The sequence below is a fragment of the Vigna unguiculata genome, chromosome 11 (genome assembly GCF_004118075.2).
Source record: "Vigna unguiculata cultivar IT97K-499-35 chromosome 11, ASM411807v1, whole genome shotgun sequence".
Classification (NCBI taxonomy): Eukaryota; Viridiplantae; Streptophyta; class Magnoliopsida; order Fabales; family Fabaceae; genus Vigna; species Vigna unguiculata.
The window spans coordinates 22,928,968-22,954,990 of NC_040289.1; the positions used below are offsets into that span (position 1 = coordinate 22,928,968).

Genomic DNA, 26,023 nt, shown 5'->3' on the forward strand with positions numbered 1-26,023 from the left:
TTGTTTATAATCATTCCAAAAATATAATGAAATCTAATGATGGCTAATAGTGAAGAAAATCTCCCTAACTTTTAGCTATATATATTTTCTACTTACTAAGATCAAATCATATCTATAACGGAATCAACATCTTCAATGATGATCAATGACTTAATTATCAGAGTAAAGTACTTTGTATGACAAAAAAGTGCAAAGTATGGAAGAGCGATTGTAGGAAATATATTAAGCATAAAATGGATACATCATGAGGTGCATCACTCTTGTGAAGCACATGTCTAAAGCCACACAAAAAATTAGGCATCACTCTTTCCCCTACCCTACACATATCACTGGAACTGGTGTATTCAGGTCTTGCTCTTTTTTTTGCTCTTTTTTCCCTTACTTTCTCCTTGCTTTTTCTTCTCTCCTAGAGAATCAAGAGCACAATATGTTTCCTGACATGCTATGATGACAGAACAAACCTCAGCATCGTCTCGTGGAATTTTCTTAAGCATGAAGGATGCAGATCTAACATCTCCAGCTGCCAAAAGTGCTTGATACATTCTACATCCATTTGGAAATAATTAAAAGCCACAACCATGAGGCAAAGATAAAAACTGTAAAAACTATAACAGGGTGAGGGAGAGAAGGCTAACATCTTACCGCAAGTAACTTAATACATTGTAAGGAAACCCAGCAATCTCGTACTCTCTCCAAATCAGGCGAGCATTGTTCAAATCTCCAGCATTGGCACAAGCACTTAGAAGAAAATCAAGACATTGCCGTGACGGCCAAAGGCCAAGTTCATCTTTGATTGCCCAAAGCAAGTCTAGGCCAATCTGTAAATGAGTGGACTCTGATTCTGCAATTGCAGAAAATACCTACAGACACACAGTTGACGTTAGCAAGATATTAAAATTAAAACCAACTTAATAAGGTTTGCATCTACTTATATATTATAATTTGGTCATATATTTAGTCGATGTAAGATCTCCAATAACCCTTTCATGCAAGGATTGGACATCTTCAAGTATGGGAAATAAGTGAGCCTCATAAACATATAGCACAATAGACCCACCAAACCTTCTTAGGATAAACTTTGATACTATTTTAGACAATAAGTTTTAAGTCTAACTCAATCTTATAAAATTGGTATTTAAGGTCAGATCTTAAGTCACACCAAAAGAGTTTCAAACTCACAAATTATATCAGTATCCTGGTGTAATATTAAGTTTATAAAAGTTAACTAGGAGGGAACAAAGAACTCACTCCGTCAAAAAGGGCTTCCATTACCATTTCATCATTTCTAAACGTATCCTTGAGTTGTTTGAACAAAAGAATAGTAGAACTGAACCATAAGATCAGAGTATGAAGATAAGCAACTTAAAGAATCCAACTTCAAAACACTAAAATTCATTGCGGGAGGGGTAAAAACCTCAAACCTCAAATTCTTGTTCCGTGCACAGTACACGATGACTTTGAAGCAGCCATCAACCCAATAGTCAAGATCACTCACTTCCTTGAGTAGAAGTAACAATCTATCCAACTCCCCATTGTGTTGAGTCAACTCTTCCTAAGAATGTCAGTAATTAATTATAATGTTGAAGGTAGATGATTAAAAAAACACTACTACAAAACCTTACAATCAGACTGGTAGCTGCTTTTGGCTCCAACTTATGTCCAGCTTTCTTAATCTGTTCATAGACAAGAAGAGCCTCGGATAATTGCCCATGTGATGCAAGAGCTGCGACAAGTACACTCTTGATTTCATTTATGTTCTTGTCTGGTATGTTTGGATCCAAAAGTACCTGCAAAATGAAATACAACTTATGCTTTACACCAATATTGAAGAAACTAATAAATAGGCAAATTTTTACCAAGTAAAACTAAATTATGTGTAGAGCCTGTATTGGGTGAGAATTGCTCCCAAACCTTTATAAGATCTAATTTGCCAATATATGTTGATAGATGTAACAAGCTTAGGTCCATCCTTTTGTATTTTATTATGTATAAAATCAATGTGCTTAATACACATTATGACAGAGAATTATCTCCTAATCCCATTCAAGAATTTGAGGAGGAATTATTGGAATTAAAAAAATGAATATCATAGCTTGGAGCACAAATTATAGAATAGTTTTATGCAATTAAAAGTATTTGTAATTTTCTTTTAATTTTAAGTGTTTGTAACTGTCTGTGGGCGAGTCAACTCCCTAGGAGAAGAGTTGAATTTCTAAGTTATTTTCAGACCCGATGTCTTTTGGCTTTCTTTAAGGATTTCTTAGTTGGCTTAACATTTGTGCCTATATATAGGGACAAAAAGATGTAGACACCTTGGTTGGTCATTATATAAAATTATTTTTCATTCTTAGTACTTGTTAGGGGTGGACAGAATGAACTGTACTGAATAATTAGTTCAGGCAAAGTGAACCAAGTTATTTTTTCTCTTAGTTTATTATTGTTGATTATCTTCCAAATTCAATAACTACAAATAATGTGATAAACACGTAAAAAATGTAGAATTATTAAATTAACTTTGTTATAGAATTTAAATAATATAAATAAGATGTTGACTTCAAATTTTACAATTGTGACATTGTAAGAAAATAGTTTTCTGATTAATTAACTTAATTGTTGGAAATTTATGATTGATATATATATATATATATATATATATATATATATATATATATATATATAAACTGCCAAAAAATCAATGGATAAGTTATGATATCATAAATAAAATTAATTTATAATTCAGTGTATTAAAAAATACCGGTCACAGGATAGAACAAAATGTGACTACATTAAAAATGAAAGTGAGGCTTGACATAGGAGATTTATAAGTTTACATTTACCCAAGTAAAAAAAATATTAGAAAAATTAACTAATGCACGTTAAATAATCGTGTTAAAAAAGCAATAAGATGTCAATAAGTTCAAATATACTACGAGTAAAAGTTAATATTATGTTATTTTAAAAATATATAATAATATACTATACAAATTATCACATGTGACGTTATCCTACTTTATCCTTGATATCCCGCTAATTGATAATGAAAAAGAAAAACCTATAAAAAGAAAATGCATTCAAATAATAGTAATGGAAAAGACTAGTTTTAAGTTAATGTTCATCAATGAATAAAAATTGTAAAATAGTTCCTGCCTATGTTACTATATGTTTATGTTTCATCAACGAAGTAGTTTTAAGTTAATGAACAGTCAAGTAAACTGCATCATTAGAGGTTCATTTCTTTAAAACTGAACTATAAAATGGTTCAGTTCAGTTTTCATTGTAAATAGTTCAATATTTTTAGTATAATAATAGTTATTTGACAGTTTAGTTTGGTTAATTCTGCCTGCCCCTAGTGCTTGTACAGAACACCGCCATATCAAAGGGCATATCAAAGATTGAATTTTGTGGCAAATCATCTTTGACTTATCAATATGCTAAATGTAGTGTCATTTATCTATGTCTTATTTCGCATTCTTTTACATCTTTTGGTATTTTCTGATTTATACATCTTTTATCGTATTCTTTCCTAAATAGGATCGTATCATTTTGACCTGGTTCTGGTTTGAATTTCTTCATCTATCTTATTTTTTCTGTCATATGAAGAAAACCCTAAAATTTTGAATGTTTGTGTTCTTCGTGTTTTTCATTTTAAATTGAGTATTTCTGCATTTGACCGTGAAAATCATTTATTTTTGTGTTTTTCTGTTCCAATTACGTTGTTTTACATTAGTGTTGGTGTTTGAAGGGCATTATGTTGCAAATTCTGGGTTTTATCGAACAACGCTCTTGCCCAATGAGAGAAGTCAGAGAGAAGTCTATGCCTTGCTCTTTTATTTCAATGTATGTAATTAATGTGGGATGTCAACACATGCCCCTATGCATAGAAGCATTTGAATAATTGGGTTTGTCAAAAGGGCCTCTTTGTATTGCATTAGAAAAACTATAGAGCTAGGTAGGCAACACTAGGAACAAGTCATGGCGGTTGTCAAAATATCAACTCTGATAGGTTTTAATACCATATGAAATTTGAGTAACATCAAACTAAATCCAAAAGCTAGCTCAGGAGTAAGGATTGCTCAAGCCTTTATAAGCTCTACTTTTCCAACATTTATAGTCAGTGAGGTATCTCAACAAGGCATGCAGAATAATTATCGAGTATCAATCAGACTAAGAATATGTAGAATAATAAAGAAAAAGCTTCTATTATACTTAAGCTACAGCTGGTATTATAAAAGTAAAGCAGAATCAAAGTTGGCTAAAATAGAAATGAAACAATCCCATAAAGGAATTCAGTGTCAATCCCAGGGCATGTGAGTTCAGAAACTATTTATGGTTAATTAGATCAAATTAGTCAGATAAAATTACTTGTAAGCATTAGCAGTCATAACTGCAAACATGACAATCTACACGCAGTTACTCATGATAATGCAAGTTCTATCAGCTAGATATTTAAAGCACGCACAATGCCTCTATTACCCTTTTAGTCCAGTAAGCATAATGCCAGGTTTTCTGCTTGTACTCATACCTGTTTTGCCTTCTCCAATTTTCCACAAGCTGCATATGAATTAACAAGGGCCATAAAAACTTGCTTTGTCGGTTGAATTCCAGATTGCTTCATTTCATCACAATACTACGAAAAAATATTGTCATTAGCAACTAAAAATGCCCATACATCGAATCTAAACTTCAGAACTTCAGTTAACATGAAATCTCAATTACATCAAGTCATCAAAAGTGGATGGATAAAGCTACAAGAATGCATACATTCAGTAGACTTCAAGTCTAACTTAACCTCACAAAAACAGTTTGTAAGGTGAAGTTTATACCTACTAAATATACTATAAATTAGTCTTATCTCTAATTAATGTGGAATCTCCAAAACACTTCCCTTACGCCAAGGCCTATATATCTTGAGCGTGAACCTAGACATTAATGGATAGTCTAATAGCGGACTGATGGCAAGTGGCACCAAATCTTTATTATTAGAGAATATAAAATCTCGTCTTTCATTCTATAGATTTTATTTTCTCAATATAAAATAAATCACTTGCACTTTTCAAAGCGACACATGGTTTCAGTCAACACTTTTTCTTATACTTCAACAATTGACTTAACTCTTGTTTTGAGGAGTTTATATATATGAAGATTTTTTATGCTCTGATACTTCAATTTGTATCACTTATTGTCAGCAATCATATTTTCTTATTCCATTTTTAGCATATTTAATTAAAGTCTATAACACTATCCCTGAATCTAGGAATCTAATTATATCCATGAATATAGGGATCTAATTATATCCCAGAATAATAGGGATTTGATTACTTTATGTGATGTTATAATATTTCCAAAATTAGTTTTCCAATCTTGTATATATACCTCAGCAATAAAATAATTCGATTCTACCCTAATATTTGAGATGGTATTAGAGCACTCAAATCCTGAGAGCTGCCTCTGATTGTGCATCGAAACATCCTATATGAGTGATATAATATGACAGCCTTCACTGCTTTCAGTAATCCACAATTCTAGATGACAACCTTCATTGTTGTCAATTATCTCTTTGAAGGCAAGATTAATTGCTGTCGTGATTTATCTTGTCATTCATTACCTTTGTCTTGCCGCAGGCATGAAACATTCAGTTGACACAACAACTGAAATGGGGGAAATAAATCCCAAATTCATGGAATGCCACCCAGCAGGGATTGGGCTCCCTAGAATCATGACAAGGAATGGGAAACAAAAGGAGCCAACAAAAAGAAAAGGAGCACAGGCACACATAGCTGAGACTAAGGAAGAAAACAGAGGGCAAGATAAAATAGAGAAAATGAGATTTTCCTCAAAATTTGATAAACCAAAAGGTACTTGTTTTCTAGCATATTCATATTCAAGTACATTTGGATATTTTTCTTTTGATGTTGGACTCATTGTCTTATATAAAATCTATAACGGATATCAGATAGTGGATTCAGACCCCTACCTAAAAATTTCTCCTCCTACACCCCTTGCCATAGCAATAAAAAAGTATTTACGGCAGATGGCACTTCCATCACTGCAGCAAGACAAGTCAAAATGAATTCATCCATAACACTGAAAAATGTTCTTCATATTCCCAAATTGCCCATCAGTTTAATTTCCGTTAAAAACCCATGAAAGACCTATCATATAATGTTTTTACCCTAAGGAATCACTCTAACTCATCAAGTCGATTACATGAAACATTTGCTCTAGTTGCAAAAATAATAACTGTGGTGATATTATCTCTAGTAGCCCACAAACCTGTAATTTTTCTCCCTTAATTCAACAAGTGTACAAGATTTTTCATTTCTAGCAAAAAGAAAATCCTTTAAATTGTCGAAAAACTTCTGTATTAAATATATGTCAATAAAAAAATACACTCTTTAAATAAATGTATATTAGGGTATGAGCAGGACTATACTCAGCCCAACATTGATTGCAAGCAGACAGAAAAAAACCATTTAAATTAGCAGCCAATACCCATTTATATATCCACTTCTTATCCAACCCACTGGTACGGATTTTTTTCATCCCTACTCTTCTCTTTCCCAAAAAGGTATTTACTTTTCTTTTACTCTTTGTTATACTAAACAAAATACTGAAGTCCCTTGGATCATTGATTCTAAAGCTAGTGGCCACGTGACAAATTGTTCAAAACGGTTTTTCACAAAAATTGTGCAGGCTCAAAAGCATAAGAATTTCTTGTGGTACCTTTTCTACTGCTGGTGTTGGTTCCATCCCTGTATCTCCCAAATTTGTTAAGTAACATTTTGTCCATTAGTAGTTTAACATGATCTATACTGTCTGGCTATTTTTGCCTCCACGTTGCAAATTTTCTAAGTTGGGTTTGATGAGGATGATTGCCAGTGGTAGGGAAGTTGATGGACTCTTTCTCTTTGAGGATGAAATTAAGGGAAAACAAATGGTCTCTATTGAAAACTCCTAATGGCTATCTAATGAGAAGGGCTCCAAGTGGGCAGGGCAGTTTTTCCCAAACAGTATTTCTAGTCATTTCTGAGATAGTTCTTGTGCGGACAAAACTATCATGTTATTGGTCATGATTTCTTTCTAAAGGTAAACTATGATTGAATATTACATTTAATTTTCAGAAGGCTAATAACATTGGAGACTGTCAATGTCAAAAGTTAACCATTTGACAAGAACACAACACAAAATTTAATAAATTGACATCAACATAAGAGTTTATGCTCAATTTCGACTCATGTATTACTATAAATTGACATCAACATAAGGTACCTTCATTATATCCTCTTCCGTTTCACAATTGTGTATCAAATAGCAGAAAGTCTGAGAATTAGGCGGTACATTGGCATCTTGCATGTGTTTCACGACCCTTAACCCAGCACTGATGTTCTTCTACAAAATATCAAAATGGTGAAAAAAAGGAATGCATTATTTGAAACAAATTCAATAATGAAGAAAAAAAAGTTCAAAAAATAGTATATGCATATAAGATAATAAGTTATTGTGTGTCAGCATGCTATTTTCACTTATTGTTGAAAAAGATAAAAATAGCAACATATTGCAAATGATATTAATGCCAAATATTAAAATCTAGTTGCAAAAATGGTTGCGTGTTTGACTGATAAACATATCCTAAAAATCCAAGAATATTACCTCTCGAAAATATCCTGCCATTATAGCATTGTACATGTTTGTCTTAAGTTTAACATTCATTTCCTCTAAGTCACCAATTATTTTGTAAGCTCCTTCAAACTGCATTAAGTAAACAAAAAATAAGTTTGCTGCATATTTGACACGTTTACAGATAGTTTGAATTCCTATCTACTACGATTTCTTTTCTTCTTCTTTTTTTCTATTTTTTTTAACTATATATATGGAGAGAGAGAGGCACACAAACACATGCATTTGCTAGCATACACCGGCTTCTTCTTTTGAAGAATTACATCCATAACTTACACCTTGGGCATATTTTTAAATAATTGTAGTAATTTACCCCTTTCAAAAATCAAGTTGGTGAATGTTAGTAAACTTCCTACTTATATAGAAAATCCCACTCTTATACAGAAAATACACCGTGATTTGTACCCTAGAGCATTGTTCAAGTGAATTCAATCAATAATGTTCACCAGTTGTACTTTTTGTGAAACTAGTGAAAAACTAGGTATATAATTAATTCCCCTTGCGTAGAAAATATACATAGGGTAATATATTTAAAATGAAGAATCATACACAGAAAAATATGGACTAAGCCCAAATACACATAATATTGTAACTAACAATATCTAATATTATCTTAACAACATCTAACAACTTTCAAGTATGTATGTTTGATTTCACAATGGGAACTATCAAAATTGATTTTTCCCCCTTGAATTGAACAACAGCGATAAAAAGTAGCTTTTGCGATAGGTTGAAAATTTTACACTTTGCAGTATACTAGCTTTCAAGGTAAAAAAATTATAACATAGACCTTTTAACTTTGAAATCAACTTTAACCAAAATTAATGCTGCAAACATTCATCCAAACATGTATCTATTTCAAGTTAATTGATTATGAGGTCATTTCTCACAATGTAATTCAATAACTCTGTAAACACAAAAACTATATACCAAGGAATAGAATTTCCTCAGCTTTTATAGGACTTTACTAAGATCATGTTTCAGGAAACGTACATCTTGAAAAAGATTAATCTGAATAAGAGATTTCATATAATTCATTCATTTCAAACAGCACATCAGCCTCTATATATAAGGAACTTTAACCCTAAAGTAAAGATTGCACAGAGATCTCTAGAGTGTACCAAGCACCCATGCACCCATGTAAACATAAAAGATCCAACTTACATCTTTGATCCTCACACAAAAGTGTACCAAGCACCTGCATATTTCACCATTCAACGCCAAATGATAGCGACATATTATTGAATGGATTCGATGTACCTTGATTTTGAGTCAAGCATGGAAGAAAAGAAAGATATCAATGCAATATGAAGAATAAAGGTTTAAAACAATTAAAAATTATCACACAATCAATTTCCACATAAAAGAATTAAGCTATCCTAAAATATAAAAACATTGAAGACTTCTCAACTTTAAGAATGAAATTTCATGAAAATACAGAAAGGGCACAATGAAGATAAACTCCATGATGTAATTCCCATCTCTATGCATGAAGAAGGATTTTCTTGTCCAATAACTTTTTTTTTCCTATCTTATGTTCTGCATGTCACCTAGTCTTTGGCAAAGGTATTGTAAAACATTAGTTCTTCATTTCTAACCAACATCACAATTTTAGATAAATGGGAACAAAGAAATCCATTTCATTATAATTAACTACTCATTCACCCTTGAATTGTAAGCCATTTAAGTTGAAAAGTGTAAGGTGGTATTAGAGACTCCATGGCCAATTATTTTAAAATTACGCATTGGCAACCCATTCTCTCTATATATATTTATATTTATATCATATACAAGCTAAAGCACAAGCTATGTCATTGACGTAGCTTAAGTTTCAGTTCTGTTTAGCCAAATTAGATTGTTCGTGAGCTGTCTCCATATAGAACTATTCACTTTGACCTATCTCTCTCATGCCTTTCCATGAGTTAGAGGTTTTATTTTGGGTGCATTTATGGACTACATTATTTAGATTAAGGAGTTTAAATAAGCATCATACTATTCACATTCTTTTATTCAACATATTCAAAAACAACATTGATGAAATAATGCCATCTATTGTAAGGATAAAACAAAAACTATCAAAAATCATTCATCTCTAATTCCAAGGCAAATAAAGCGATTGATCATTTTAAACACGCACTAGAATGATGGTTATAAGAAAAACAAATAAGAAGTTTACCTGTTCCAAATTACAATCAAAAGAAATTGACATTTGTATGGGTTTATTACAAACAAAGCCGCTTTCTCACTAGATAAAGGGTTCAATCATGAAAATAGACCTTCATCATGAAAATAATTATTATAGAGACTATAATGCACTTCAAAATGATATGTTTAATTTCCAATTATAGATTTTGTTTTTATATTATTCAAATGTATTACATGTTCGATACATATAAATTGTATAATTATGATATAATAAAAATAATAGCTTCAATACAATAGTACATCCAGACATCGCTTAAGAAATTAATTTACTAATATTTATAATGACTTGTTACTAGAACCCTTGGCGATTTATTGTTTCATAATGTTAGACATATTGTATAAATGGTTCAAAATGTGCCTGATAAATAATTTCTAGAAGGGCTTAATTTACTGAGAGCAAATATTATTTGCAAACTCATGCATTCTTGTGAAAGACAAGTTTGAATCGATTGAAAAAAAAAAAAACAAAATACTTTGTTTAGTTTTCAAAGCATTCTATAACTATTAATGTCTATGATGCCTCTGAGAGCACATGTCTACATCTAATGTAATGAAACGCCTGTGCAAGGTAGTGGACTATAGTCTGTCTTTTGAGCCCTAAGGACCTTAAAAACAAAATAGTTCTGCATATTAACACATTCAACATTGACTGCTTGGGAATCTATGACCAAATTTTTTTTTTATGTTGTGAGAAGAGATGAATAGATCATTGAGCAAATTATCAAAAAGAAGAAATAGATGACATGTAAGAAAGATGAATTATACCAAAATATATTCAAAAGATTCCTCGCAGATTTGTAATATGAATTGTAACACGCCAGTTGACAAGTTAAAGCCAGCATCACACATTTGTTCAACAATATCTAGAGCATCGCCCACCTGCATTGAAAAACGAAAGGCAAATATTTTCTGTTATCTCACTCTGTCTGACCTAAAATATTTTGTGAGTAGGATGAATGTTATTAGAGATGTACAAAATTAGTTGGCTATATAAAAATACTGTTATAAAAATACTCTAGCATTTCAAATAATGTTAGAAACATAAAAATATCTAAAATATTATCTTAGAATATTTTAGAGTATCTAAGATGAACTCTAAGCATTTATTTTTCTTTATATTTTTTATTTATTTCCCTATCTAATTAGAATGTTTATGATCTAAAATTTAGTGATAGAAAATGAAGAAAAAAAGCCAATTATTGTGGGAGAGAATAAAAAGAAGTGGAGAAAAGTTTTGTAAATAAATTGATTTAATAATATTTTGAGCAATTGGAGTGAATAATAAACAGATTACTGTTTATATTTGTTCAATCTTGGAATATGTTTAGGCATGGGATGGATGCATTGAAACAGGTTTGAGTGCTCTAAAAAGGCTCTCGAGAGAATTGGAGAAAACTTTAGTAAATAAATTGACTTAATGATATTTTGTGCGATTGGAGTGAATAATAAACAGATTACTGTTTATATTTGTTCAATTTTGGAATATGCTTAAGTCATGGGATGGATGCATTGAAATAGGTTTGAGTGCTCTGAAAAGGATCTCAAGAGAGCACTCAATACTGATCTTGTTATCATTTTCGTTCTTGTTTGTTTTCTTCTCTTCTTTCCTTCTCATGAATAAGGTTTTACAAGTTAAGTGATGCCCACAATATGAGGATGAATAAAAAGAGGCATACCTTGTCTAAACCACAGCAATGTAAAATGAGCTTTTCATATGATGACGACGAAGGCAAGAGTTCCAGTAATTCATGCATATTATTGACTTTTGCAATGATGTCCTCGACCTTCAATATTATCAAACAACACATATAGATCAATCACATCACATCATCACAGACTTATTATAGCACTTCTAACTTTATGAAATTTGTTGGACATAATTTAAAAAATAATTTTTTGTGTGATCTAATTCCTAAACAAGATACATGATATAGGAATGAAAGAGCATCCTATTAAAAATTAAAATATAGTTTTCTTCACACAAGTTTTCTTCACCACGATTCATTGGTGCTATATTTGTTTTTTAGGAATTTTCAGCACTATTATTAGTTTTTTTTTTCAGCCTATGCTTTTTGCCACCACAATGCTACAACCACCCAGTCTGATCTCCCAACCATGCTATCGCTATCAACATCGCAATTGTTGCTACTATCATTTGGCTAGTGACACCACAGTTCTGCTCATCTCGGCCAGTCGACCACAATGCTGCAATAATTGCGCCAATCAAAGCTTTGACATGTCCCCAAGCAGCACCCTAGTTCTCATCGCCATTGGCACTTCCCACCACGTGTAGCAACACGTCTAGTATCATCTACGACAGTGACCAGTGACCACCATCATCTGACTAGCCTCGCCAACCTCTTTTTGATTGTGTGATTAGGGTTTGTTGGAACTTTCACTATTCTTAGAGTTGTTTCTCTCTTTCAATAATGATTTTCTCTCTCCACAAATATTTATGGACTCTTCTACTGCTTTGATGTTTGATCCTTCAGGACCAAGGTTGTCAAACTCGAGAGTTTACGTAAACTTGTGACAGCCCAGTAAACTCAAATCGTAAACTCGTAAGAGTTTACTTCACATGATAAAAATATTTAATTTATATAAATAATATCCTAATTCAAACAAGTCCATAAAATTATATAGCTTAAAAGTATTTGAAATAAACAAGTTCATACAAATACTGTAAAACATAAATTCAAATATCAAATGTCTATGTCTATTCCTCTAATCCTCTAATGATATCATTATCTCCATCATCATCACCCTCTTCATCCAACTCCTCCCCTGATGAAACATGTGCATCCTCATCGGCATCAAAAGTTATGTTATCAAGATCAAGAGCATCTATGGATCTGTTGTTGGTCCATCTAAGGGAACATTTTGAACATCAATTTCACCTTCAGCTTGCTCAATCTCAACAATATCATCTGTCTCTTCAGTTATCCATTCATCATCTTATTCAATGTCATCAAATAGTAGAGGAACAATTTTTCGAATTTTTCTACTTTTCGACTTCAAGTTATACATCACATAAACTAAATCATTCATCTTATGAACTATAGAAGATTAGTTAGAATATTGAACTATCTAATAGTTACTCAACCTGACATTTCTTTGGCAAATAGTGTGGTGCGTTAATTTTTTTAATTCTCCATGCAAATCATTAGAATGTCATTCGTATATTGAAATACATTTAAGGTTCTCCCAGAAAAGGTTTTTTATATGGATACAATAATCATGCTAGAACTGTATGTTATTCGAATGTTGAAGTTGATTGTCATTTTATTCAAGAAAATATTATATCTGGAAAAATTAAGACTAAGTCTAGTAATTCCAGTGATCAATTAGCAAATGTGTTTATTAAATCATTATGAGGACTTAGAACTGATTATATTTGTAAAATGTTTGGTACATACAATTTATATGCATCAACTTAAGGGGAAGTGATAGATGTAACGAGTTTAGGTCCATCTCTTTCTATTTTCCATTTTATAAATACAAAACCCTATGTGCTCAAAACAGATTAGGGATTCAACCTGCCGCTCTCTTATTTCAACAAGTATTATTAAGACTTACAAAATTATAAATTCATAACTTAGCTTTTATGTTTTTCAACTTATAAATTAATTCTTTAATATATATATATATATATATATATATATATATATTTATAAAATATTAGAATAGTGGCCATCCTGTTATCCCCTTATTGGTGCCTGCCATTCTAGTCAGATATCGGGAAATGAGAAATATGGTCCTAGGATTGAAGCAAAAAGTACACGGGAAAAAGTGCATCACATTATAATACAGCATCAAGGACATTTACCAGTAGCATTCATGAGAAGTTCCTCACCGCTAAATTTGGAATGCTAAGAGCATAACTAACAATGAAGTTTGAAATTTTATCTTCATCATAATCTGCATCACATAACAATCCATCATCAACATCCTTAATATATTAAAAAAAATATTCTAATATCTCCAAAGTATTAAGAAAATAGCATATTATCTCACTGCTAATATACTAAATTTGTCCTTTGCAATTGGTGTTATGAATCAATTCATGCAAACTCCTTATTTTGATCGTTCAAATGCTATCATTTGTATTATAAGATATTTTAAAAAGGCTCCAGCATAAGAACTACTTTATGAAGATAAGGGAATACCCAAATTGTTGTCTATTGTGATATTGCGTGTTGTTTGATGCAATGTTATCTCTTGGAAAAGCAAGAAGCAAAATGTTGTTGCCCGATCATTTACCAAAGCTAATTATAAACCAATGGCCTCCCTTACCTGTGAGCTTGTAAAGGTAAACCAATTCTTACAAGAATTAGACTTTTGTGACATGCAGTTGATGAAGATACATTGTGATAATCAGGATGCCCTCCCTCCATATGGCTTCCATGAGAGGACTAAATATATTGAAATTGATTGTAACTTCATTGGAGAAAAGTTGTTGTGTAAGGAAACCTACACGAAGTTTGTTGGCTCAAATAATCAACTAGTTGATGTGTTAACAAAAACCTTGAGGGGTCATCAAATTGAATCTATTTGTTCCAAGCTTAGTACATACAATTGTATGCTCCAGCATGAGAGGGAGTGTTAGAATAAATAGTCTTTAATAGGATTTATTGAAAGGTGCTATGTTCTTTGTGTTGAAACTAGTTCCTAGGTGTATCTCTTCAAATTCCATTATTTTCGTGGATCCCAAGTTATTACAATTGTACTCTCTCAAATTAATTTTAATATTCTTGTGTATCTTTCTTAAGTATAACGTTCTAATGTGGCATCAGATTTATATTTTACTTATAAACCCAAATGCACCCTATCGCCCTTTCATCCAATGGTCTGTTAACAATTTCCCATGCTTGGTTCTTTTCAAAGGCAGTCATCTCTTCATTCATGGCTTAAACCCAATTCTAATCCTTCAATGCTTCTTGAACTAGCGTAGGGACTCTAATTGCGTCAACAGCAGGGGAAAATCTAGCACTGCATAGATACGTTTTTAGTAGTCACAAAATGAGAAAAAGGATACTTTGTACAAGGCCGAGTTATTTTTCTCAAAGCAATGGGCAAATCATCATGGTCAAGTTCACAATCAATTGCCAAGGAACTTTCCAAAGGCTTAAGGGTGCCAAAAGAAGCACTTACCCCATGTTAGATGATTGGTGTTGTTCTTAGATCAGGTTAGGTTGATTTTGTCTGCTTCGATATTATGTGAGAAATTCTCAAGATGACTAATTTTTGGATTTGTCTCTAACTCAAGAACAAAGATGTCCTTGTTAGGAGTAGCTTCACAAACACAACTAATTTCTAGAGTTAACCTTGACTCGGGAACAGAGATGCCCTTATTAGGAGTAGCCTTAGAGATATCCACACAACATGTGCTACGAGAAATATAAGGAGTACCAATAGTAGTATTAGTATGAGACAATTTGTGTATGAAAGGGGCAAAATGACTCAAGAGATTCAAAGGACTTGACTTCAAAAGAACTTTCCCCTGAAGTTGATGACGTATGTAAAAAGATTTAGTTTCATCAAAAGTGACATCCATGGAGGTAAAAAACTTCTGACTTGGAGGATTACAATATCCATTTTCAATAGATGCATAACCAAAACGAACAAGCATTTAACAACTCTAGGATCTCACTATCCACAGAAATAACTTTGAATATGGAAATACACAACACATCCATTTGATATAGGACTCCATGAACTCAATGGGACTCGGATCATCTAGGACTCGAGAGGGTAATCGGTTAATAAGATATAGGTAGTAGTGAAGATAGCCTCTACCCACTATGATTTAGAGACATTCATTTGGAAAAGATATGTCCGTGCCACCTCAAGAAGAAGCCTATTTTTTCTTTCAGCAATGTCATTTTGTTGTGGTGTATTCACACATGTAAATTCATGAACAACATTTTCAAAAAGGAATTTAGACATGTCGTGATTTACACATTCCTTCCCATTGTAAACGTCTAATTGACTTCCCAAGTTGTGTTTTTAGGAGATGGAAGATTTTAACAAACAGAGTAAATACTTCATATTTTTCTTTCATGAGGAAAATCCAATGTAACATGGGTACAGTCATCAATAAACATGACAAACCATTTAGCACTAGACTTACTATAGTTTGATGTAGGCCCCCGTACGTCACAATGAACTAAATCAAAAGGATGGACATTCTTTGTATTACTAAGGAAGGGAACATAGACCTTAGAATAGAAAATGAGGGATGCCCTAGAGGATGATGGAGAAGCCAAATTTGAGAAGACTCAAAATTAGTACAAGATTGTTGACAAGTGATACCTATTTGTGTATTGATACTATCGAAGACTCAAAATTAGTACAAGATTGTGGACAAGTGATACCTATTTGTGTATTGATACTATCTGTAATAGTACCTTAACAACAGTTCCAATCGTTCTCCCTAAGGCCTGTAAAACACAATGAATGGGAAAGAAGGTTACAGAACACTTTAGGTCATGAGTTAGTTTTTAAATGGAAATAAGATTATTAAAAGTTTTGGAACATAAAGAACAACTTTATGATTGAGGGATGGTAAATGAAAAACAATACCACGTCAAGTTACTGGGATACAAGTCCCATTGGCGACAACAATCTAGTTACCAAAAAGAGAAGATCAACATTGTTTAGTGGAGTTGTCAAGCTTAAGTAAATAATAGGGATTCCTTAGGCCCCTCTTAATTAAAATAGAATAATAAGACAAAAAGCTTTGACAGTGGCAACGGCAACAACAGCAACAATTCTGACAGTGGCAATAACTAAAGCTCTGACAACAGCTCTAGAGAATGTCCAATGACATTTCTGGCGAAGTTCTTGCGAAGTTCTCTATAATCTCTATAATCTTTTAATAGCTTCTAAACACTTCTAGTAAAGCATTTAGTATCTTACTAACAACAATACTTAAGAAGAAAATAAGATCATAATCATACCACGTGCTCTCAAATCCAAAAGTATGTCATCCGCAACAGATTCCTGTTGGAGCCTGCCTAATGATTGGAATATATTTACAATACATTCTGCAGATAAAAGCTTGATGTCTACATTCTTCACCACATCCAAAACTTGCTTCTTTCGATCACTTTCACAAAGAGCCATCAAGTAACTTACTGCAACAACAATTAATTTTAGCTGAGTTTACTCTTTCACAAAGAGCCATCAAGTAGCTCACTGCAACAATTAACTTTAGCTGAGTTTACTCTACCGCATGAAACAAAAATGGTAATTGCACATGGACATAAAAATAAACAAGAAGAATTGTTTCAATAATTGTTATAATACTAAATGCACAAATTTTCAAATAACTACGCTTAGCACAATCACTTCTATAGTAGGAAGGTGAATGCATCAACATACTTGGAATACGATTTAGTGCAAATTCAGTTTTATTTCTGTTTCCAACATGGCGTGAATTAAGAAAAACCATTGATTGTAACACAAGCATAAAACATACATTTCCAAAGCAGTTATCATTTAAATCATGTCACTTAGTACTCCCTGGTAGCAAGAACAAGAATGTCTTATAAAAGGCATCATTGTTGTCCCTAATGCTTTTTTTGCCTTTTTTTGGTTTAGGGGATGGAAATAGGTTGGTCTTGCTTAGTTTAGGGGATTTAGAGGAGAATTAATTTTTAAAGTGGTGGAACCATTACACTATTTTTAACTTATTTTCATTCATTTCTATATATCTTCTCTATTGCTCTTCAACCAAATACCTTTAATTTCTATTGTATTGCTTACTTATTTCCACTCATCCATTTTATTTTTGTTGAAAGATTGACCTATGAAAAGATATTACTTAGTTACGAGGAGATATTATCAATCTATGGAATTGCATTGTGATAATAAGTTAGTCATGAGTATTACCTATAATCCTATAGAACCAAATATATTAAAACTGACAAGTATTTCATAAAAAATGATCCTGATAGAGGTCTTGTGGTCACAACTCATGTCCCTAACGGACTTCAAATAGTGGACAGAAAAAATTCCAAGATCGTGTAGGCAAGGCAAGATGGGAATGATTGATATTCATTTACCAACTTGAGGGAAAATATTGTAAATAGCAGATTATTAGGGTAAGAATATCCCCAATATCTCCATAGTGATTAAGAAAAAATATATTTAAAATCTTCCTATTCACTGCAACATATGTTCATTTCTTTATTTTAAACAATTTATTCTTACAAATATAAATGATGAGAATGTAATTGGTGTAGTTGTCATAAATAAAATAATTATTTATTTTTTTATGTAGTTCAAGTCTGAACCCACTCAACCATAGGCTATGATAACAAACAGTGGGCGTACTTCATCTCAAACCTAGTTTCCAAATACAGGTGTTTCCTTTTAGGTACCAAATTCCACTTAAAATATACAAAAACTAATCCTGTTGAAAGACCTTATTGGATTTTGTTGGCAATGGCCAAGCTCTTCTGATCATGGTTATCAAACTAGCAAATTAACTTGTAAACTCATGAATTTTGTTCACTCAATCTTACGAGTTAACTCGGAAGCAAACTCAATTTTGGAGTAGAATCGTGGGATAGAAGGTGGAATCGGTCGAACTCGCAATTTTGTTTCCGATTTGGCGAGTTTGACAAGAAATAGTTTTTTCGCAAAACAAAATCCTTTTAGCGCTCACTTACCAGATTAGGCTTTTAGACTTGGTATCTTTTGTCTTGGTTCTTGCTTCCTTGGTCTCTTGCGAATCCATCTCACTATCGCATTGTCTCTGTCTCTCGTTTGGTGTCACCATTGCTCACGATCTGTTGTTGTCGGTGGTTTGTTCTATGGATCTTCCTATATTCCCTTCCTGATGTGGTGGCTAGTAAGGGTAGAGAAGATGATGTTTCAGTTTAGGGTTTATGCTTTCTATTTGGGCCTTAAAGCATTTAGGCCTTAACGTCAAAGTTTAGAAACTTTTTGTATTATATTAAATATGGTCTATATAATTAATTAAAATTATTATAAAAAAATAGTTAGGAAAATACAAAAAAACGTTTAAAAATATAATATGATGAACAAATAATAACATTTTAATAAATAAATATAAAAATTATTTATAATATTATATAATAAACTATTATAATTTTTATAAATATTTTAATATTTATTTATCTAAAGTAAACTCTTACGAGTTAAGAGTTTACGATCCAAGTTTACAATTCGAGTTTACCATACCACCACGAGTTTCCGTAAACTCTTGAGTTTAACAACCTTGCTTCCAATACATTCTTTTGGTTTTCCTACTTCCCTTCACCTTTTAACCAAATTGAAAAATAATTAAAACTAGGTATATGATGATTAATTCCCTTGTGTAGAATATACACATAGGGTCATGTATTTATAATAAAAAATCACAAAGAAAATATAAGCTAAGTCCACATACAAATGATATATTATAACTAACAATATATAATGATATCTTAACAATATATAACACTCTCTCAAGTTGGAGCATTTAAATCATATGTACCAAGTTTGTTATAGATATAATCAATTCTAGGTTCCCATAAGAACTTATTAAAAATATTTGTTAATAGATCATTTGAGTTAACAAACTTAGTCTTGATGTCTCCAGATATAATCTCTTCTTGAATAAAATGACAATCAATTTCAATGTGTTTGGTTATTTCACGAAATTTGGGATCACAGTCAATATGAAGGTTAAGGCCATAGTTCTATATTATACTACTACACCAAATCTTGCTACAACATCTTTCTTGTTCGTCGAAGATATCAAGTCATCACCAATGGAGACACAATATCCGAAAGTGGATCTTTTATCATAAGGACGTTTTGCCTAATCAGGTGTCAAAGTTTTGAGTAGAAGAAAAACTTTCAGAGCCATGGCAGTAGCTCTTGATACCATGTAAGAAAGGAAAGAAACAGAGGGAAGATAGAAAGAATATTGATTATTTGTAGGTTATCTATTACAATGAATATCAATTAAATGTGCTTACAACAAATAGAAAGAATAAATATATAGGGAAGGAAGAGTAACTAATAAAACAAAATTAGTTACTCTTGTAATTGTTGTGTTGTGTTATCAATCAGCATTTGAATAACATAAACTTTAGTATGGTTATTGTAACCATATAGCAAAGTTCTTTTCCTGGAAATCCTTTAATGTATTTTAATATTCAAATGAATGCATTCTAATGATCTACACATGGAGAACTAAGAAATTGACTCACCACAATGATTGTAGAAAAAAAAAATGTCAGGCGAGGAACTATAAGATAATTCAATTCTCCAACTAATCTTCTAATTTCTCCGAATCAGAGAATGGCTCCCCCCAATTGGGTAAGAGTTTAGCACATGGATCCATGGGTTTGTCTACCGACTTTTAATTCATTAACTCAGTTTCCTCCAAAATATTCAATGCATACTTCCTTTGATTGTCTACCTCAATCTCCAAGAAACATCTGAGTTGTCAAGATCTTTGGTCTAAAAATGGTGACAAAGGTGTTGTTTCATATGTGAGATGCCATGGTGGTTACTGCTTGTAGGAAAATGTCATCAACATATATTATTAAATAGATATACACCCAGCACTCGAGTGACGATAAAAGACTAAATCATTTGTCTCACTTCAAGTCATACAAAATTGTTGAACAGCATTGCTAAAGTTTTCAAACCAAACCCTAAGAGACTGTTTAAGACCATATAAAGATTTGCATTGACAACATACCAATTCGAAGACTTCGCCTAAGCAACCAAATCCACAAGTTGCTACATATATTAATCACCATTAAGAAAAACATTTTTGACATCCAATTGGTAAAGAGGTCATTGTTAAAGAACAATCATGGCTATAAAGAAGTCATATTTGTCACTAAAGAAAAAATATCACCATAATCTAAACAAAAAATTTGTGTGTAATCTTTGGCCGCAAGATGAGCTTTGAGACAATCAAAAGTATCACCTACTGCCCCTAAACAAACCAACACATGCCACCAAACAAAGATTGCCACATGTTGCACCATATATGTTAACCTTAATCCAACCAACATTCGGGAATTTCCAAAGAACCTTTATATAAGATGCATTTTTACCCTATTTGGTATTTATATCAAAATATTTCTAAATCATTCATATCATTCTACGTTGGTTTAGCTTAATTCTCACACACCTTTCAATAGTAGTAATTGCAAATTGTAGAGGAAAACCTTGTTGAAATCTATCAAAATTTCTCATCCTCCAAATCCTCCAAATAATAATAACAGCAGTTTAAATCTACAAGTTATTACATTTTAACAAACCTATTAAAGTCATTCAAACTTATTTGGGTGGAGAATTTCTCCCTTTTGCTATTTTCTAAAATCTCAAGGTATTGTTCATAGACTTGTTTTCCCTCACCCAAAAAAAAATTTTTGTTGCTGAATGTAAGAATCATCACATTGTTGATATGGGTCTTACTTATTCATGCATCTTTTCCCTTATCCAAATGATTCAAAGATTGTGCATGGCTGCCGGACTTTAACTTGAGATATTCCTAACATTCTTCACTAGAGAACTTTGGCTCAGAAACTTCAAATTTGGAAATATTGGCTGCCTTGTCAATGAAGACACATAAAGAGTAACAATTTTATTGGGTGTAACCCATTCTTTTAAATGTGTATTGAGGAGACCCTCTACCGCAAGAATGCCCTCCTCTAATTCCATGGCCTCTTTTTTCACAAGTAAAAATTATGGCAGAGGAGATAGTCCCTAAAGACATGATGAGCAAGGTAGAGGGCAGGAGGACAGTCCAGAAATGCAACAAATGCTCCCAGAATGAAAAAAAAGGGGCATAAATGGGCTCAAAATGCTCCAACAAGTCAAATCGTGGTAGTCCAAGAAGATTCCAACCACCAGAAGAGCAATGCAACGGTTGAACAGGTCGTTGGTTGGAGTTTGGATGCACAACCACCGAGGTTGGCATTCATAAATTTCTTACAACTTGCTTTAAAATAAAGTACAGTAAGCGAACTTGGAAATAGACAATGGGTTCAACTGGCAAACAGTCCTCAAGAGACTCTAGATACCATATTTAAATGATTAGTGACAAAACAAAACGTGGAGGATAGTACCGCTCTGATACTAGGTTGAGAAGACAGAAATTGAAAAAACATAAGATGAATTTTGTGTGTAATGTGTACATATGAGTATTCCAGTTTATAACGAGGAAAAGATACAATTATAAAAATAAAATAAATATCTAATAATGGGAAATATTTGGTAAGATATTTCCCTATCAAATTATATCATATCACCCTATGTAATATAATTGAATGGTGTATCTCTAACATAATGAAATCATATCTCAAACAATTTTCATTCACCATATTATCAACCAAAGCATACATGAAAAAAATAAAGCAACTCATAAATTTCTTACAAATTGCTTTTAAAATCCTGCAGTGGATGTTCAAAATTGGATAAAACAAATCATTAAAATTGATTAACCAACCTCGTAAGGCAGAAGTGTTTTCTCTATCATCAACAGTAATAAACTCGCAAATGTCCCGGATCATTTCTTCATTGTCAACTCTTAACCACAGCAACATTTCATAGTAACCCAATCGTGAAGCTGAACCAGGATTCTCAGCTTTGATAACATCAGAGAAAAGTTGAAATTCTTGAACCAGACCCATATCAGATATATACCAGAGAAGTTGACCATATGTTTGCTCTTCCAGCGGATATCCAGAATCCCTCATTGATTTGAGAAGGTGAAAAGCCTTACTCATTTCATTTACAGCTATGTGTTCATCATCAGTCGCCCTAGCCTTCTCTATGCACACTTTTAGCAATGCATTGTACTCCTTTACGCCTGTTTTTCGACCCAAGTGACCAAACACATTAACTGTTTTTGTTGTTCCTAGTTTAGCTGCACACACTTTAATTAACCTGTCAAAACGGTCATCACTAGAGTATTTAAAAATCCACTTATGCTTCCGCTCACGCACTACCCCTTTTCGTTTGACCAATAAATTACCATGACACAGGTCTGGCATCCATGGTATTTCTACCGCACTTTTCCTTTTTTCTTCGTGATCGACTTCCTCATAACCAAACCCTTTGTCCTGTTTAGCTGCAAAGGAAAAAAACAGCACATGCCCAACATTGATACAAAACTAAAACATGAGCATAAATCATTTCAATTCTCTAAGTAACCACGTCACCCAAAGTAAAAACACATGCCCAGTACTCTGTCAGTAATTTCAACAAACACTTACAGCACAGTAAAGCAGACATCTCCGCAGTACCCCCATCTTCGTCTACAAAATCCCCTGCACCAAAATATTGGAAAAAACAACACCATTACACACCCAAATACCCTAACAGCACACCAAAGTAACCCCCAAGAAACAAAACAACTGAAACCAACGCATTCGCTAGCACACAGCCCAATATTTTTTAACACGCTTAGCTCCAAAATACACAAAACTCATTAACGCAATACGTCTCCTTTATAAAACTTAACATAGACGAAAACATGGGCAGGCATAAAAAATCAAACTTGACAAGGGTACCTCGGGAAGAGTCACGAGCGAGATCGTGTTCTGAGAAGTGTTGCAGTTCAGAACCAAAACCGACATCAAATTCAGGAGAAGGTTTTATAAAGGGTTCAACTTTGGTGTTGGGTTTGCTGATTGACCGAGAGCGGAAGAGGGCGGCGAGAGTGCATAGGTTTCTTGCGGTCGGGGCGCGCATCTAAGCTCTGCAAGAAGGAAGAAAAATACGAGTTTGCTTGTTGGGTGCTTAGTTTTTGTTGCAGAAATGGTAGTTTCGTTCGTTCTAAAAATGCGCTTTGTGTTTGTGTGCAAAGCATAGAACCCAACTACAGCATACGAAGGAACAACGTTCGTTCTAAAAATGCGCTTTGTGTTTGTGTGCAAAGCATAGAACCCAACTACAGCATACGAAGGAACAACGTGAAAATGGCGAAGAACAACGGCATGTACACAGAAGAACAAAATGTTGTGGCGGAGGGCGTGGGACGAGAGTAAGAAAATAAATAAAATAAATTGAGAGAAATAACACCCACGAAGAAAGAAAATGATTAATATATCCGATTTGGCGAGTTCGACAAGAAATAGTTTTTTCGCAAAACAAAATCCTTTTAGCGCTCACTTACCAGATTAGGCTTTTAGACTTGGTATCTTTTGTCTTGGTTCTTGCTTCCTTGGTCTCTTGCGAATCCATCTCACTATCGCATTGTCTCTGTCTCTCGTTTGGTGTCAGACCTGACATTGCAATCAACATGTTAGCTAAATTGAATTACCATAGTAGCACACTTCACAAAAGTACAAGAGCAAAATCCATGTCATTAATAATCTCCATCACATCAAAAGAATCTTCAACACAACAAACTAGAGAAAATTTCATCAATGACCATCCCATGTATTAAAAAATTTCTGACCTCTGTATCCAAAGCTGCAAAATAATTACATTAAATGATTTAAAATGAAAGCGATCGAAAAAAAAGAACCCAACTAGTTTATCCTACACCACAATTTAGAACACTAACTTTAGAAAAATTCAAAAGAAATAAATAGCAAAAAGCAAAATCCCATCCAAGATTTCAGATTTTGCTTTGAAATCTTGAAATCGATAGTGACACGAACCTCAGTCAAAAACTATCACAGAATAAAAATACCATGCCTCAAATATCACTTTACACCCAAATCAACCGCAAACAAATTAAATTAAAAAAAAATAAAACAAAACAAAAAAATAAAAAATAAAACCTTTTCACTGATAAGAAACACTCAAAAAAGATCCGATCAAGACTATATCAGAATCAAATCAAATCCACGCACAGAAGATGAAAGATTTAGGAAAAACAAAAATAGGGAGTAAATATTTAGCAAACTTAGAAGAAGGATGATAAAGCAAAACAAACCCAACCCTAAAATTAGCGAGTAAGAGAAACAAAATCTTAAAACGGATGATGAGGGATTACCTGATCCTGAATTTAAGGTTTCGATACCTGAAAAATAGGGTCAAAAACCGAAACCCTAAATTGGATAAGACTGAGGTGAAACTTTGATCGGTTTCTCTGTCTAGGAGACTCGGTGAGGTATTTACGTTTGGGAAGAAAATGGATTTATTTAATACAGAGATCAAAAGCGGCACGCGTGTCGCGTGTAAAGAACTTGGGATCTAACTTTGAGTAAAAGACACGCATGAGAGAGAGTTTACCTTTTATTATGAAAAGAATTCGCGAATAATCTTTCTAAGTGTGTATCTACTTTTCTTCTATAACAAATATTTTACGAAATTATGTTAATATTTAATTCTTAAAATAAAGAAATTAAGAAATATTTTCATAAGATAGTTATATATAAATATTTTTTATAATTTTTTATAAATAATTTTTATTATGTAAATGATTCTTTTTATTATAAATAATTATAATTATTTAAATTTAAAAATATAATTATTAAATAGTGAAACTGAAAAAACTAAATTATATGAGTAATTATTTAAATTTAAAAAATAATTATAAAAGAATAAAATTGAAAAAAAAAATTATATAGTGAATTTATTATATTAATAATACAAATTAATGATAGAAATATTGTGAAAATCTCATTCTTGTACCTAGGTTTGCCAATTTGGGGGACCCAAGGAAGAAACATTTTTGGCAAACAATTGTCAGCAAAGTCAGAAGTAGGCTATCAAGTTGGAAAGGTAAACTTTTGTCTATGGCTGGTCGGGTTTACCTTATCAAATTAGTAATATCAACATTACTGTTGTACTATCTATCCTTCTTTAAAGCACCTAAATGCGTGTGTGATGAGTTAAAGAAAATCCAAAGGAACTTTCTATGGGGTTGGAGCATTGAGGATAGGAAAATAACCTGGGTTTGATGGGAAAACATATGCAAACCAAAGGAGGAAGGAGGTTTGGGAATAAGAGAAATTAGGAACTTCAATAGAGCACTTCTAGCTAAATGGAAGTGGAGATTAGGCATGGAGAACAAAGGCCTGTGGAGAGAGGTGCTAGAATCAAAATATGGGTCATGGAGGAACCTTAATGAAATTGTCATCCTAAAGTCTACTTCAAGGTAGTGGAAAGACATCCATAAGGTTTCTGGAAGCTCAACATAAGGAGCATG

At 32.7% G+C, this 26,023-nt stretch overlaps 1 protein-coding gene across 6 annotated transcripts; it reads right to left on the reverse strand.

The window, feature by feature from the left end:
- Window positions 1-115: 115 nt before the first annotated feature.
- On the reverse strand, window positions 116-25,081 carry LOC114169865 (pentatricopeptide repeat-containing protein At4g04790, mitochondrial-like). Of its 6 annotated transcripts, none has more exons than XM_028055219.1 (18): window positions 24,866-25,081; window positions 24,038-24,146; window positions 23,433-23,620; window positions 23,136-23,189; window positions 22,367-22,990; window positions 16,842-17,018; window positions 13,736-13,800; window positions 11,559-11,666; window positions 10,648-10,761; window positions 8,842-8,937; window positions 7,651-7,749; window positions 7,270-7,389; window positions 4,523-4,627; window positions 1,623-1,787; window positions 1,422-1,552; window positions 1,249-1,327; window positions 643-860; window positions 116-543 (listed from the first exon to the last, which is right to left on the reverse strand). In XM_028055219.1, exons 3-18 carry the CDS (start codon window positions 23,611-23,613, stop codon window positions 345-347), a joined length of 2,535 nt encoding a protein of 844 aa, XP_027911020.1. In that variant the 5' UTR covers window positions 23,614-23,620; window positions 24,038-24,146; window positions 24,866-25,081; the 3' UTR covers window positions 116-344. The 6 variants fall into 6 exon arrangements, 5 of the variants coding, with proteins under 5 accessions (XP_027911020.1, XP_027911019.1, XP_027911022.1 ...); XM_028055218.1 differs by having other exon boundaries at window positions 209-543; window positions 23,433-23,812; XR_003601019.1 differs by lacking the exon at window positions 1,249-1,327 and having other exon boundaries at window positions 132-543.
- Window positions 25,082-26,023: the final 942 nt, after the last annotated feature.